Source organism: Indicator indicator, chromosome 6 (genome assembly GCF_027791375.1).
Source record: "Indicator indicator isolate 239-I01 chromosome 6, UM_Iind_1.1, whole genome shotgun sequence".
Lineage (NCBI taxonomy): Eukaryota > Metazoa > Chordata > Aves > Piciformes > Indicatoridae > Indicator > Indicator indicator.
In genome coordinates, this window is record NC_072015.1 from 18,415,309 (window position 1) to 18,430,385 (window position 15,077).

Below are 15,077 nucleotides of genomic sequence, written 5' to 3' on the forward strand. Positions count from 1 at the left end.
TTTTTTCATTGTTTGTTTTTGCCCCTTCTTTCCTTAGAATTAGATTAATTCTGTTGTCATAGAATGGTTTGTGTTGGAAGAGACCTTAAAGGTCATCTAGTTTAAATCCTCCTGCCGTGGGCAGCCACACCTTCCTCCAGACCAGGTTGCTCAAGGCCTCATCCAACCTGTCTGTGAACACCTCCAGGGACAGAACACCTCCACAACCCCACAGGGCCACCTGTTCCAGTGTCTCACTACCCTCACTGTAAAGAATTTTTTCAAATATCTAGTCTAAATCTACCCTCCTCAAGCTTCAATCCATTCAGTCTCATCCTATCACAACAAGCACTTGTAAAAAATCCCTTCCCAACTTTCTTGTAAGCCCCCTTCAGGTACTGGAAGGCTGCTGTAAGGTGTCCCCGGACCTTCTTTACTCCAGGCTGAACAGCCCCAACTCTTATAGCCTGTCCCCACAGGGAGGTGCTCCAGACATCTGATCATCTTTGTGGCCCTCCTCTGGACGTGCTCCAGCAGTTTAATGTCCTTCTTGGGGGCACCAGAACTGGACAAAGCACTCCAGGTGGGGTCTCACAAGAGCAGAATAGAGGAGAAGAATCACCTCCCTCATCTTTCTGGTCACACTTCTTTTGATGCAGAATTTATTAACTCCACAACATCTGTAGTTCATGAAAATGTCACTGTCAGTGTGGCACTTTTGGGTTTACACTACCAAATGTGGTCTAATCCCTGCTACTTACCTATCTAACAACCACTCTGTAAATGGAAGTAATTTTAGTGTTGGAACACCTTGTCCTTAATGCCAAGCCAAATGACTAGCTCTGGCTTAGCTTATGTGGAGCTGTCAGAACAAAGATTTTCATGAGAACGGGCACCAGTGGATGATGACAAAAAGTATAATGATACTTGTTTCACTATAGGAAGACAAGCTCTGAGTATGTCATTTACAGCAATGCCATAATCAGCAGCTTTGAATGTCACACTCCTGTAACATAAGGCTGCTGCTTTTCTGCAGATAGTGTATTGCCTTAGCTGGTCTCCAGCCAGCCTCTCCCAAGAGCTTGAGAGATCATGGGCTGATGGATGCATTTCAATTCTGCATGCTTCTTTGGTGACAGCAGTGGCTGAGCTCATTGAGGTATACCCTCATCTTAAGACTTACACAGGAAGCAACGGATGAAGAATATGGGTGATTTGATCACACTTTGAATCTAAAAGTGGCTATTGAAGAGCATATGGCTTAACAATTGTTTTTTGATATTTTTTCTTTTTCTTTCCCCACACAGGCTGTTGCTGTCATTTTCACCAACTGAAATGCACACTGATGTTATACTTGATGCTAAAATTCACACCTTCCTTCAGCAGCCCCAGCCAAACTTTAAAGAACTTCTAAGCACAGTAGTGTGGGGTTTTTTAGAAGATACTTGATTGTGATGTTTTTAGCAAATTTAATTTTGAAAATGAAGTGATGTAATGGATACATATATATATATATATTTTTTTTTTTTTTTTTTTTTTTTTTAAAGAAAGCCAGTCACCAAAGACATGGAGGACTGTTTCACAACCAAAGAACAACTGTTGAACATTCCTTCTGTTGTTGTAAGTGCAGTGAAAAACCCAGTAAAGTAAAAAGAGTCCGTTAAAGGACTGGCTCCTCCACTGGCATGCCAGGTTTGAGAAACCCTGTGAACACTGGGGTGCGGTGACGAACAGTGGGATCAGGATTTACGTGGCCGAAGAGAGGAAAACAACAAACAACACACCACTGTTACGGCTGAGGCGAAACACAGGAGCACTCGGATGGCCGCAGGGGAAAGGGCAGTGAGCAATGCTAAGCCGTCCCGGCGAGGGGGTAGGGGTGCCGTGGCCGCTGGCATGTGGGGGAAGCCGGTGTTGATGGGAGGGACGCAGGGAGCCGGCAGAAAGGCATGTGCGACTGTGGCGTCCGGAGGCGGGGAAGGGTTTTCCCCGGGCCGGGCCGGCGCCTGGGTGCTGGCGAGGGTGGGGGCTTCCCAGTCCCGGGCGCCGGCCCGTCGCGCGGCATATACCGCACCGGTGCGGGGGAGGTGCCTCGGCGGCTGCGGGTCCGTAGCGGTTGCCGTGAATGATTCTCGCGGCCTCCGCCCCCGCCGTGCTTCACGCCGGGTAACGGTCCCTCGCTCGCGCTCGCTTGGCCGTTTGGGGGCGGCGGTTGGCGTTGTACCCGACCCGCAGCATTGCCGGACCTGCCTCTCTTTCCTCCGCCGCGCCGCCCCGGCGTCCTCCGTCGCTTTGGGCCGTCACCGCCCCGGGTGAGTGGGTGCCCCGGGTCGGCGCGGGCATGAGCTGCGCCGGGGGGAGCGTCGTCCTCCCTCCCGAGGAACCGCAGCGAGACCGCGCCGTCCCACTGGGGCTGCCGGACGGAGCCGGGGAGGCCAGCGGGGACGCCCTAGAGGACGGAGGGAGCGGCGACTCCAGCGCCAGCGAAGGTCGGAGATGCGGCTCGGAGAGCGGCTGCTCCAAGGTGGGGGCCGCCGCTGGCGACAAACCCGACACCCGCTCGGTGTGCAGCAGCGAGAGCGGCAGCGGCAGCCACCTCGGCGGCGCCGGCCCCATTTGCAAGATCTGCTTCCAGGGCGCCGAGCAGGTAAGGAGAGCGGGGCGGCTCCGCTGCGGGACCGACTCCTCAGACTCCACGCCCATACCGCTATCTAGGGCGACAGGCGACTGAGTGACACGGCGGGGCCCGGGTGGGCCGGCGGCGTGGAGATCAGCACCAGGGACAGGGCTCAGCACAGCTTGCCCTGCTCGTGCCGCCACGCCTCTCACCCGGCGGCCTGACCGCGCGGCGGCAGAGCGGCCGAGCGCTGCCGCCCGCTGCCGAGCAAGGCCCGGCGTCCCCGGGCCGTTCCAGCCCCACTCTGTGTCGCGGCCAGATGGGCACAGGAAGCCTCGGCTCCTGAACGTGGTGGTTCTAACAAGCGCTTGGGGCAATTATGAGCTGGTGCAGAGCTTTAGGAAAATTCATCGGTTTGCTGTGGCTACCTTGCACACTGAACATGTTGTCATCATGCTCATTGGCTCACCCCTCAGGGACTTTTAAACAATGCAAATTTCTCAGGCTTCCGTTAGAATTTAAAATGAGTGTCACTTTACAGGTACTGTTGAGAAGACCTCCAAGTGTCTTCTCTTTACATTAGTGGACAAAATATCTGCAATGGGTCTTTAGCTAGTATTTCATAGCTTATCTTGTAGCTTAGCTAAAAAAATCCCAACCCTGCTTTTCAAGGAAGGAAGAGAATAGCAGATTTGCATATTATAGAAATATGTGAACTACTGAGAGGACTACTTAGTTACATTATTTGAGGTCCTGTGTGACAGCTGACTAGCCAGACCATGCAGAGCCTTGCTGCAAGAGCATGGTTCTCTGTGACATCACCCAATTCTTTCCTAGTAATGACTACAAATAACTGTCAGAGAAATACCACTTTAGGTACCAGTTGACGTATTGGAAAAGGCTAATGCTACTGTTGTTTGGTGCATGGTAATCTTTTGCTTGGTTCACGCATGTACGTATGTAGACCATTATGTGGGTTTGACTCATTAGAAGTGCCTGAGGCAGTTTAAATTTTGAGTATTTTTATAGCCAAAATAATAGAATCATAGAATCAATCAGGGTTGGAAGGGACCACAAGGATCATCTAGTTCCAACCCCCCTGCCACGGGCAAGGACACCTCACACTACATCAGGCTGGCCAGAGCCTCATCCAGCCTGGCCTTAAACACCTCCAGGGATAGGGCCTCAACCACCTCCCTGGACAACCCATTCCAGGCTCTCACCACTCTCATGGGGAAGAACTTCTTCCTCACGTCCAGTCTGAATCTCCCCACTTCCAGCTTTATTCCATTTCCCCTAGTCCTATCACTACCTGATATCCTAAAAAGTCTCTCCCCAGCTTTCTTGTAGGCCCCCTTCAGATACTGGAAGGCCACAACAAGGTCACCTCGGAGCCTTCTCTTCTCCAGACTGAACAGCCCCAACTCTTTCAGTCTGTCCTCATAGGAGAGGTGCTCCAGCCCTCTGATCATCCTGGTGGCCCTTCTCTGGACACATTCATGTATCAAGACCCAAACCAGTTCACTGTTACAGACCTCTATATCTTTTGGTGTTGAGTATATATGTACATAAAATATCCCTTTGAAATCAATGTTTTTGTGTTTCCTTTTTAGGGTGAATTGTTAAATCCTTGCCGCTGTGATGGCTCAGTACGATACACTCATCAGCTTTGCCTGTTAAAGTGGATAAGTGAAAGGGGATCATGGACCTGTGAACTCTGCTGTTACAGATACCATGTCATAGCAATTAAAATGAAAAAGCCTTGTCAGGTAATATGTTTGTTTCTTTTTAAAATATGTTTTTCCAGCCATTTTAAAAACAAAATTATTCTTACATTTATTTCAAGTTTTTTGGAAAATGCTGCTTCATTGGTTAGCACTTGCAGCCACTTGAAGTTAATTTTTAAGAGCAGTTTCATATAAAAATGTACAATCATTCGATTCTGTTACATTCCTGTAGTTTTTCACTTCCCATAGAAATGGTCTTCAGAGGTTGTTAAATTCTGCAATTGGATAAATCACACTGAGATATGACAGAACAGTTTGGATCACCTTGATTCACTTCAAAAATGTAAACAGATCTTTGTAGCTTGTTAAAGGCTCAGTCAAAGGTTGATTTCATTTATTCATCAAGAGGTCAAGAGGAGGGAGGCAAAGAAAATTTCTGATGCCTGTGTATTCATTTACTGTAAAAAAAAAATATATCTTGACACAGTCCAAAGTAGCAGAATGCTCTTTAAGTTTTTTCTACCAATAGTTGTTTCAGAAGCTGAAACATGTTGTAATGTTTTTTACACCTTAAAGTTAGAATGTTATAATGTTAGCATGTTCAAGGAGAGGGGAGGGGAAACCCAAAGTTTCAGCAGATCTGTTAAGGAAGCCTTAATACACATTAGGATTCTTTTTAGATTTAAAATTCCATCCTAGAAATTGTGTTTGATAACATCTGAGGAATACATTTAGTAAGATAATTGTATATTTTTGAAATTCTGATTCTAGGAGCTCAGAGGTGATGGAACTCTCAAAGACTGGAGCACTCAGGTCATTTTTCTGCACTCAAGTTTGATTGGAATTTTACAGAAAAAACATGCCTGGATTGTAATGGCAGGTGTTTGAGAGTGATAAGCATTCCTTGGATGTAGGATGTCTGGAGCATTTGCTTACAGATTTTCCAGTTAGGTGCAAGTATTTTCAGAGCCAGTTGTAACTTCAGGTTTTCTTCTTTATGAATCCATAAAGGAAACTTTCTGATAAGCTTTCCTGGATAGGACCTTTATGATATTAAAAAAATAATAGATTTGTAAAATATTCCAGAAAATGAAGGTGGAAGAGCCTATTTCTAAATAGGCTTTGTATGGTGGCTTGGCATGTGATTCTGTTGGATCCTTCTGACTTTTATTTAGCCTTTAAAAAAATCTTTATTTTCTGTATATCCACAGGAATCTCATAATTTTCCTAGCAAAGGTTAGATTATTAATTTGCAATTATAGACTCTGAAAAGACATGACACAGTTGCCTGCAAGGAGGCACCTAGTACTATTTGAAATGTTCCAATGTAGCCAAAATAGCTACAAGGGATAGCAGATAAGACACAACTTACGAGAGGCTCCAACTACAGCCGGAGGTCAAGTGGGATGTTAAAGGACATCTGAAATGTCATTAGACACCTACCTGTCCCTCTTTGGAGGGACACAGTAATACTTTTCTCATTCTACTCTACTGAGTATTCCTCTTGTAGTTACAGAATCTAAGAGAAATTCTCAAATCTGCAATTGTCTGTATTTTTGTAAGGATGATCAGGCTTGATAATGCCCTCATTCCTCTCCCATACTTTTGAGTGTAATGGTATTGGCTGGTTTCTACAACTGGCTTGGTCTTATTGGATATTGTTTTTGTTTAAATTTTAGGGCATGTTCTGAATCATTTGCTTGACTCCACAAAAGGCTTTTTAAAAATACTTTTTCAGTCAGGTTTGGTAAAAAACTAAGGCCATTTCAATATTCAAGTAGTTTACAAGATCTTCATTGGGGGTAGCTAATACGCTTAAAAGTTCCCAATCAAGCAGGGCTTCTTGCATTACATTAGATACTATATTTGGACAGGAACAGTTCACTGTCTCTACAACTACAAGTCAGCCCCAGTTCATGTTCTCAAAATTATCCTCACCAGTCTTTAACTTACTAGACCTGTATAGGCAGTGTTGTAAGAGAAAAAAAGGATGCTCTTCTCTTTTACCTCATGTATTTATGTAATGTAACAATGTGTAGGGAGTTAAGAAATAGGAGTTTTTTTCTGTGTTTTCTTTCAGAACATTAGAGTAGATGTGAATACTCCAAATTATATTTAATTTTTTTAATGGTTTCTGTTGCTTCATGACAGGGAAAGTTATTCCAAAGCGGTGCCTTTTTGGAGGCAGTATATTCAAGCAACAAAATTTACTATGGTAAATGACTACTCCAATAATTTTTTTTCTAGTGTCACTTTGTATGTATATTTCAGTAACTGCTACTTAATTAAATCTCAGGAAGCCACTCTTGTAAACACATAGAATTTTAATACAGGAATAGATTTTAAAACATAAAAAAATGGCAAATTAACCAATGGACTAAGAGTAGGAGATGAGCACATAAACAGACTGATGATATTTAATATAGTGTTTCACAGGGAAATGCAAATTTGGATTCTTTTTAGTATCCTCAAGATCATATCAGAAAGACATCTTTAACTGTGCACTAACTCATTAATGAAAACACATGTTCATGTTGCTGGCCTTGGTCCTTAGGGTGGGATGGAATTTGATCCAACAATAGACAAGTTTCTGTTATTAACTAGAAAACCCCACCAACTATAATGAGGGGAGATGGAACAAATAATCCTTTGGGCGAGGAGTTTTGAAGGGTTTTTGAAACGATTTTAAAAGGATGATAAAAACTTTAAATGTCTGACTTGGAAATTAAACACATTTAAAGCAAATTTCAGATTAACAAAGAGAAAGAAAGAACAAGAAAGAAGAACAATTGGTTTGCTGAGCTTTATAATTTATACAGATTACTGTCCTATGGGAAATATAATAGTTTTATTTTTCATTGGTGATATTTAATTATTCAGCTGTTAGCAAATTAGTTCACTAAATTTGCAGTTAAGCATGAATGTATACTGAAGAATGTCAATTCTCCTGTGAGATTCAGAGATGATTTTTAAAGGTAGAACACGGTTACATGAAGGGTGAGAAAAGATACTTTGGTGCTAAATGTCTCAGTTTAAGGAGTGAGGCAGGCTCTCTTCAACTCTTCTCAAAGTAGTTGAAGAATAAGACGCTCCACACATGGACTGGGTAGAATTGAAGAGTTTAAACGGAAGCGCTATTCATAACTAATACTACAGTGCAAAGCAGATAAAATACACAAAATCCATAGTCTGGGCTTAATACAGAAGCCCACTAAGGCAAAGTTCTCCCCAACCTCCAACTAACCAGGCCAAAAATCCAGGCTTCTGTGCTCCCCACCTCCCCCACCCCCAATGCCTCTCTACTCCCCCCATACCTAAGGTGAAAATGACACAGCTAGAAATCAGCTTGCCAGCTCTAGGCCCCAGCCAGGCTGCTCCGAGCCCAGCTCCCACACAAAGCAAGATAAGGGAGCCAGCTGGGAAGGGAGAGAGTGAGGGAGAAGAAGGGGAAGACGCAGCTTGTGCTGTCCCCCTTATTAAGGCTAGATGCAGGCATTCACCTGCTGCATCTATTTAGCCTCTGGAAGTCTGTAACTCTATGGTTCTTAAAGGCATCCACATCAAACCATGACCCTAAACCTCATTATTTTCTATAAAAGTGAGCAATAAAAATATTTAGAGAATAGCCTTTTCTAGAGTGTTACTATAGTCTGTCATAAAATAGTATTACATTAGATATTTAAGATATCCTATGTTTCTGTTCATTAAAACATTGTATTCTGGTACTTTAGGTGAACTGGGCCTATTCCAAAAGTCATGCAGTAGATTGATGTGCTAATTTAAAAGTGAATTGCATGTCAATTCACCACCTTTTATGACATCAGGAAATTCACAAAACCATTATTAAAAAAAAAAGGTAAATTCCTAACTACATGAAATTTCTTAACATAGACAAAAAATTTGGGTTTGCTGTAGTATTCTTTAAGCAAGTATGTAGTTATTGGAGGTGGTATGTCACTCTTGATTTCAGTGATTTTCAGTCGCCCAAATTATAATTATTAACACTTGAGACATTCAGCATAAAGACTGTTACATTCAACAGTTTCTGTGAACTACAGCTTCAATTTTTCATGTTTTGTTTATGTGAGTAGTCCTCACACTTTCGAGTAATCTCACTGGCATTAATTTGGTAAGCATGAACAAGACTGTAGCAGACTGTGTATTAAAAAGGTCAAAATTCAAGTTCTTCAAATACTTCAACATGGAGGCCAGTGTTAGAAAAAAATATGTAGTAAATGTTTAGTAGATGGTATTGCTAATGACTATGCTCAGCTGGATGAAAACGTTTTGTAGGAATTACTAAGAAGGGTAAAGGGAGAATGCTCAAATCTCCAATTATACTTTCAAACTATGCTAAGTATTAACAGCAATCTATTAATGTTGTCACTGTTACATTGGCTGTAATGAAGATCCAGGAGGATACATTGTGCTATTCAGTATGTCAACACATGCAAAGAACAAAATGGATTGTCCCAGTCTTGGACAATTTATGAAGAAGTTTGAACAAGAGATAAGGGACAAGTCTGTGGGGATATATAAAACCAGTGGCCTCTGTACACTAACCATCTTTAAGTATAGCTGAGGTTTTGGCATTTCAAATGGGATGAGTTTTATGATGTCTCTTGAAAAGAAAATAATGAAACTTTGAAGGTAAAGACAGCATAGAAGGGCTATTAGAAAATAAAATACTTGGCTGAGATAGGTATCATGAACTGAAGAGAGATGAGATTCAATGTCTGAGTGCATTAGAATGCAACATGCCAGTAAAAGCATGGAAGGATGTAAAAAATCAAGTGAAGTATTTTTTTTTATTTGTTGTGATAAGGAAGACAAGAAACAGCACAGTGGAGAAAGAAGGGCAGTAACACCGTCAAACTAATTGACTAAAAAAAGTTACATTTGAAGTTGTCTTGTGGTTGCTGAGAAAATTACAGTTGTCATGAGCCTGAAAGCTGTGTTACAGTAATTGTGATGTAAGATTTAAATAATGATGAGAAATTAATTTTAAAAATATGAATAGTCTTAGATATGCTGCATAGAAAAGCACCTGCAAGTTGTAGAAATATTGTGAACAGGATGATACTGCTTGTGGAGGGCAGGGACATAAAAATTCTAGAGATTTTCATGAACCTTAATGCACAGTTACATCTGTACAAAAGGTGGTAGAAAGAGATGATTATTTTAATCTTGACAAGATAGAGAAGTATGAAACAGAAAAGTACATCAGTCAGTCATCAGCATAGATGCAGTAGTTGCACTTTTCACACTCACTCTTTTCCTAAGCATCTACTTTTGTCTGCTTCTAGGGAGAAGTTATGAGAAAAGACAGACCTTTTGGTGTGATACACTTCAGGTTGTTTCACTGACATGCACTGAGTAGAAGCTGGTGATCATGACCTGTTCTACATAGTGTACTTTATAAGTTTCAAAAAAGGACAGCAGGGCTGTTGGAGTGGACAATGGTGTTAGGTGTGGGGTTTTTTCTTTGGTGGTACTATATACTTCCTGTGTACCTTTTGGAAAAGATATGAAGGTACATGAGACACTGAAAAAGATAATTGAATTAAGCAAGTGGATTAGGAGGAAGGACACTAGAGTAGAGAGATTATAGAAGAAGAGAGGACAGTAAAAATATACTGCCTGATGCTTCTTACTGTCAGAAATGCATAAATAGAAGGCATCAGAGAGAAAATTCTTTGTTTTCTTATAATTAATGCAGAGAGACTCAGAGATAAAAGTAGAGAGTTAGAAAATAAATGCAGAAAAAAAGGTGTGTAGACAAAAATCAGTGAAGCTTGAAATTAACATTTTGTTAGCCTTTCAGAGGATGGCTAACAATGCTCTAATGCACAATGTTGTTATGGGGCAAATGAGCAGACCACTGATGCACTACTAGTATTCTATGAGAAAAATAAACTCTCAGTATACAGAGCTGAAGGAGTGTAAGATGGACATTACAGTGGAAAGGAGGAACAAAACTGCAGAAGGTTTAGAAGGATGGAGAAAATTGGTAACTAATGTCAGAGGATGGAAGAATCATCAGTACCAATAATCTGAAAATCATAAAATAATGAAAACTAGTATGTGAACAAATGAACTGATTCTATCACAGTGATAGGTAGGGGTAAGAACTAATACAAAAGACTATAATAAACCTAGGTGAAAAGCTAATCAAAACAACAAAGGGACATTTGTTGACTATCAATCTGTCTGTTTAAGGTAGAAAAGTATCAGTAAAAAATTGCTTAGGCAAAGAAATGGTGATTATAGAGATTATAGAGAACAATTTTGTACTGACATGGGGATAGTGATCTTAGGCAGTTCTCTTCGACTTGTGAAGTGTCTACTAGGATAATCAAATACATATGCAAAATAAATAAAACTGTATTTTAGAAAAAGTAACATCAAAGGAACATGAGATTGTGCCCCTCCTATGTTAATCGTTTATTTCCTGCAAATTATTAAAAAAGATGTTTATTTTGTGAATGTGTAAATTGTGCCCACAGTAGTTCGCATGAATGGTGTGAAACAATAATTAGCACAACGGAAACTGTGAACTGTACCTGGAAAGAAAGTTTTAATTACAAGTGTCATCCTAATCTGGTGGAAAGATATATAGATATAGGTATTGACATAGACTTAAAGAGTGTCATGTACTTGGTTTATAAAATAGTGGGTTAACTACTCAAAGGAAAAGATCCTCATGGGGCAAAATTACTACCATGAGACATGGTGCCAGGCTGTTTATCAGAACAAATATATTGAATAACAGTTATTGCTGGTATTTCCATTAGAAAAATACATCCACAAGTAAAGGGCAGTGTGAATGGGAAACAACATTGCTACATATACGTAGGTACTGCCATTTTAAATGGTTAGGATATCTAAGTGAAAAATATGAAGCTTAGGGTGTGTTCTGGGACCTGCATTTGGGAACCTTTGAGTCTTTTACCTTCTAGGCTAAAATTAATGAAATTTATTTAGCCATAAAGATTTGTAAGTATTACAAACACAATTTTTTCCTTTTTGTATTATGTCCAAAATCCTGATTATTCAGTCTAATTCCTATCAGCAGAGATTATGAAAAGCATTGTAACCAAGTACTGATTGTTTCAGCATGCTTCTTCTATTTCTTAATATGAAAATTTGTTAATAAATGATAGTGTACTGCTTTTATACCTCATATTGGTTTAGCTGACTGGCCCCACTACCACCGACAAGGGACGGTGGATGGGGCTGTCCATTCCCCCCACCAGTGGCACAGTGCAAGCTGGATCATACATTCTATACCATGCTAACATTGTGCTCTCTGCATGACAGGAAGGGGTTGGACAGGGCTTATTGGACTTGCAGTATATTCTATAGCTTGTAAAGTTTTCTGTTCTGGGTTTTCTGTGTTTTGGTTCAGTTTGGTTTGGTTGGTTTGGTTTGGATTTTTTTCCTCCCAGCTTTTGGGCAAGGGTATGTCTCTTTTTTCTAGTTTCAGTTTTACTGTTTACATTGTACCTGTTCCTCTGCTGCTGCATACATCGATATTTCAGCTTTCTGATATTCCTGCAGTAGAGTAGTAAATTGTCCTTATCTCAACAGCTCTGCATCTGGGGTCTGGGGATGGGGCTTGTGAGAGGGCTGTGTTAATCCAAGACATACCTCTTGTCTACGATTCCTTAGCTCATACTTATTCAGCAATATAAGTAGCACCAAATACTAGCATAACCTCCTGACTTCTCTACCAGGCACAGAATCACAGAATCACAGAGTAGCAGAGGTTGGAAGTGACCTCTGGAGATGATCTAGTCCATGTCCCCTGCAAAAGCAGGTTTGCCTAGATCAGGTTGCACAGGAATGTGTCCAGGTGAGCTTTGAAAGTTTCAGCTGTGAAGTGCCAATGTAGTTTTTTTCCAAAACTGATTGTTTTTGTCAAAGAAAGTTGTATTAAATTAATTTTGAAACTTCTTTTCGTGGCTTCTTGATTTTGCATGTTTGTCAGTTTGCACTGAAGCATTCCCAATGCCTGGCAGTCATGCTAACTTCTTTCTTAAATTGTTCAACTGGGGAGATAGCTTTTACAGCTATGACACATAGATTTTTTGAAACATTTTTCCCATACATAGATTCAAATTGGATGTTTGGTATTAAGACTGAAGACCGTTTCTTATTGCTTCAGCAATGTGCAGGGGGCAGCCCTTACCTCCTTTCATGCCATCAGTATGCCATCAGTGTGACAGTGAAAGAACAATCTGACCTCAGTTCTTTTGAAGTACTTGTCTGAGTCAGAACACCCTCATTGCGAGTTTATCCTGCATGACTCTTTTTCCATCGATTTCCTTGCCTTATGTTTTGTTTCTTTATTTTCTTTATGTCTGCATTTCTTTTTTCTACTTTTCTGCACATTTCAATGAAGCTGATGGAGAAGGAGTATTCCAGTTTTAACCATACACTCTTTTCTTTCCTCCTGTTATTTACCCCCACCCTGATATTTTTGCATATTTTTCTGGCAGTGTCTTTCCTCCAGGGCAGTATTGAACTCTGCCATTTCTGCAGCAAGCAGAAAAGTCATGAACCTTACCATCATGGTGAAACATTTGCTAGCTTCGTGTATATTTACCTACTCTAGTAACACTGGAAACAGATTATTCCAAGCACTAAAAAAATCTTGAAAAAAGCAAATTCCATAAAATTGTCATCCAGGAAACTGCACCTGGAGAAAATAAGAGTAAACTTCAGTATACCTTCTCTTCTTCTTTTTAAGGAAGCTCCCACTGCTCCCTGGGCAAGAATAGGCAGTCTGCTTCTTAATGGAATATTTTTATGTTTCTGAGTAATCTGCAGTTTACAATCTGTAATTTGTGATTACTCCCAGCACATTGTGTTCCGCCTTGGATGAATAAATTGTGAATCTCTATTTTAGGGCTGCTGTTTCATAGGAGAAAAGCAATATGACATATTTTAGTTGAAGGAGCTGGCATAACGGCTTATGTGATCTCACTGATACATATCAGAAGAACATGAACAGGAGTCTTACACTTGCAGCCTTTTCCTGCTCTTGCAACACTGTCCTCCCCATAACCTCCTTCTTTCGTGACCACAAAAATCATCAAAAGCTCCAGTCATTTTATGTCATCTTCCAAAAAATATACTTTACCTGTGTGTGAGTATACAATGATGACTTAAAATCTCCTTGAAACATAATACAGGCGGCCACCTCCTGCTCAAGCAGCATTTACAGAGTATTGTGTATCAGCTCATTGTTTTCTGAATGCTTGCACTGAATAAAAAATTAGTTACCGATGCCTTCTGATATCTGTCAAACTTAAGGGATAAGACCTTCGTATCATCCACTACACTGTGTAAGGTCAGGGACCATCAAATGCTTCATGGGGTGTCCTGGTTTGAGCTAAACCAGAAGCAATTCTCTGTTAATTAATTTTACTTTTCAACTAAGTCTCTTCTAACTGCACTTTCTGAAGTTAATGGCATCTTTTTCAGACAGTAACTGTTTCTAACAGTGATAATGCTTGACGTTTATAGTTACTGCCAAGGATTGGTATGCAGAAAGGCACTTGCTTACACTTGCTCCTAGAGAAACCATGGTCACAGCTAAATATTTTGTGCCATGTTGGAGTGCCGTAAGTAAAACATCACACTTTTGGGAAGGAGCAGACAGGGCAGGTGACCCACACCTGACCAATAGGCATTCAATTCCATATACATCACATTTGGTATAAAGCCAATTGATCACAAGGGTCAAGTCTGTTTTTCAATGACTGCCATCCAAGGAAGACTCTGTCCGGTCTGCAGGGAAGGTGCTCAGCTGGATCTGCTGGTTGTGAACAGCGAAGGACTTGTGGGTGATGTGACAGATAGAGGCCATCTTGGGCACAGCAGTGATGAAATGGTAGAGTTCTCACTTGTTGAAGTAAAGAGAGAGGTCAGAATGATTGCCACCATCCCTGGGGGTGTTCAAGAAATGTGTGGACATGAGCCTTCATGTTAGTTTAATGATCATGATGGTCTTAGTTTAGCAGTGGGACTCGATGATCTTTTCCAACCAAATCAGTTCTATGATTCTATGATGCTAGGAAATGGGACACCCATCTACAAGAAGGGCCAGAAGGTGGATCTGGGGAACTACAGACCTGTCAGTCTGACCTTGCTGCCAGGAAAGTTCATGGAGCAGATAATCTTGAGTGACACTATACAGCACATGGAGGGCAACCGGATGATCAGGCCAAGTCAGCATGGGTTCATGAAGGGCAGATGGGCAGATCCTCCCTTAGGAACTTGATCTCCTTCTATGACAAGATGACCTGCTTAGTGGATGAGGAACAGGCACCAACATGTCTGGTAAACAGAGTCTCCTTTTGGTGTAAGAGCACGTGTACTGGCCACTGCTGCTCCCCAATCAGGTCTATGTTCCTGTCTTTTATGGCCACAACCTGGCAGAGTCCCATTTCATTGGGTTACTGTTTGCTGGCTTCAGCTGCCCTATTGGCCCAATTGAATCTCAGGCAAGTGATAAACAACAGGCTGATTTCTATTTCTATTCCAGTGTCTCACCACCCTCACAGCAAAGAATTTTTTTCCCAATATCTGAATCCTCCCTCTCGGTTTAAAGCCATTATTCCTTGTCCTATCACTAAACTCCCAGGTAAAAGAATCACTCCCTGCCTTTCCTGTAGGCTCCCTTAAGAGGGAAAATAGTTTTGCAGAATGTTTTATGAAATGAAAATTACTTCATAGAATTATAGACT

The 15,077-nt window shown here is 41.3% G+C and overlaps 1 protein-coding gene across 1 annotated transcript in view; it reads left to right on the forward strand.

Annotated features, from left to right (window-relative positions):
• The first annotated feature begins 2,320 nt into the window (after positions 1 to 2,320).
• MARCHF11 (membrane associated ring-CH-type finger 11) overlaps positions 2,321 to 15,077 on the forward strand; it is a 29,222-nt gene continuing 16,465 nt past the window's right edge. The window contains exons 1-2 of the mRNA XM_054381902.1: positions 2,321 to 2,626; positions 4,210 to 4,365. Of these exons, the coding sequence (XP_054237877.1) occupies positions 2,321 to 2,626; positions 4,210 to 4,365 (462 nt within the window). The remainder of the gene's footprint in view (positions 2,627 to 4,209; positions 4,366 to 15,077) is intronic.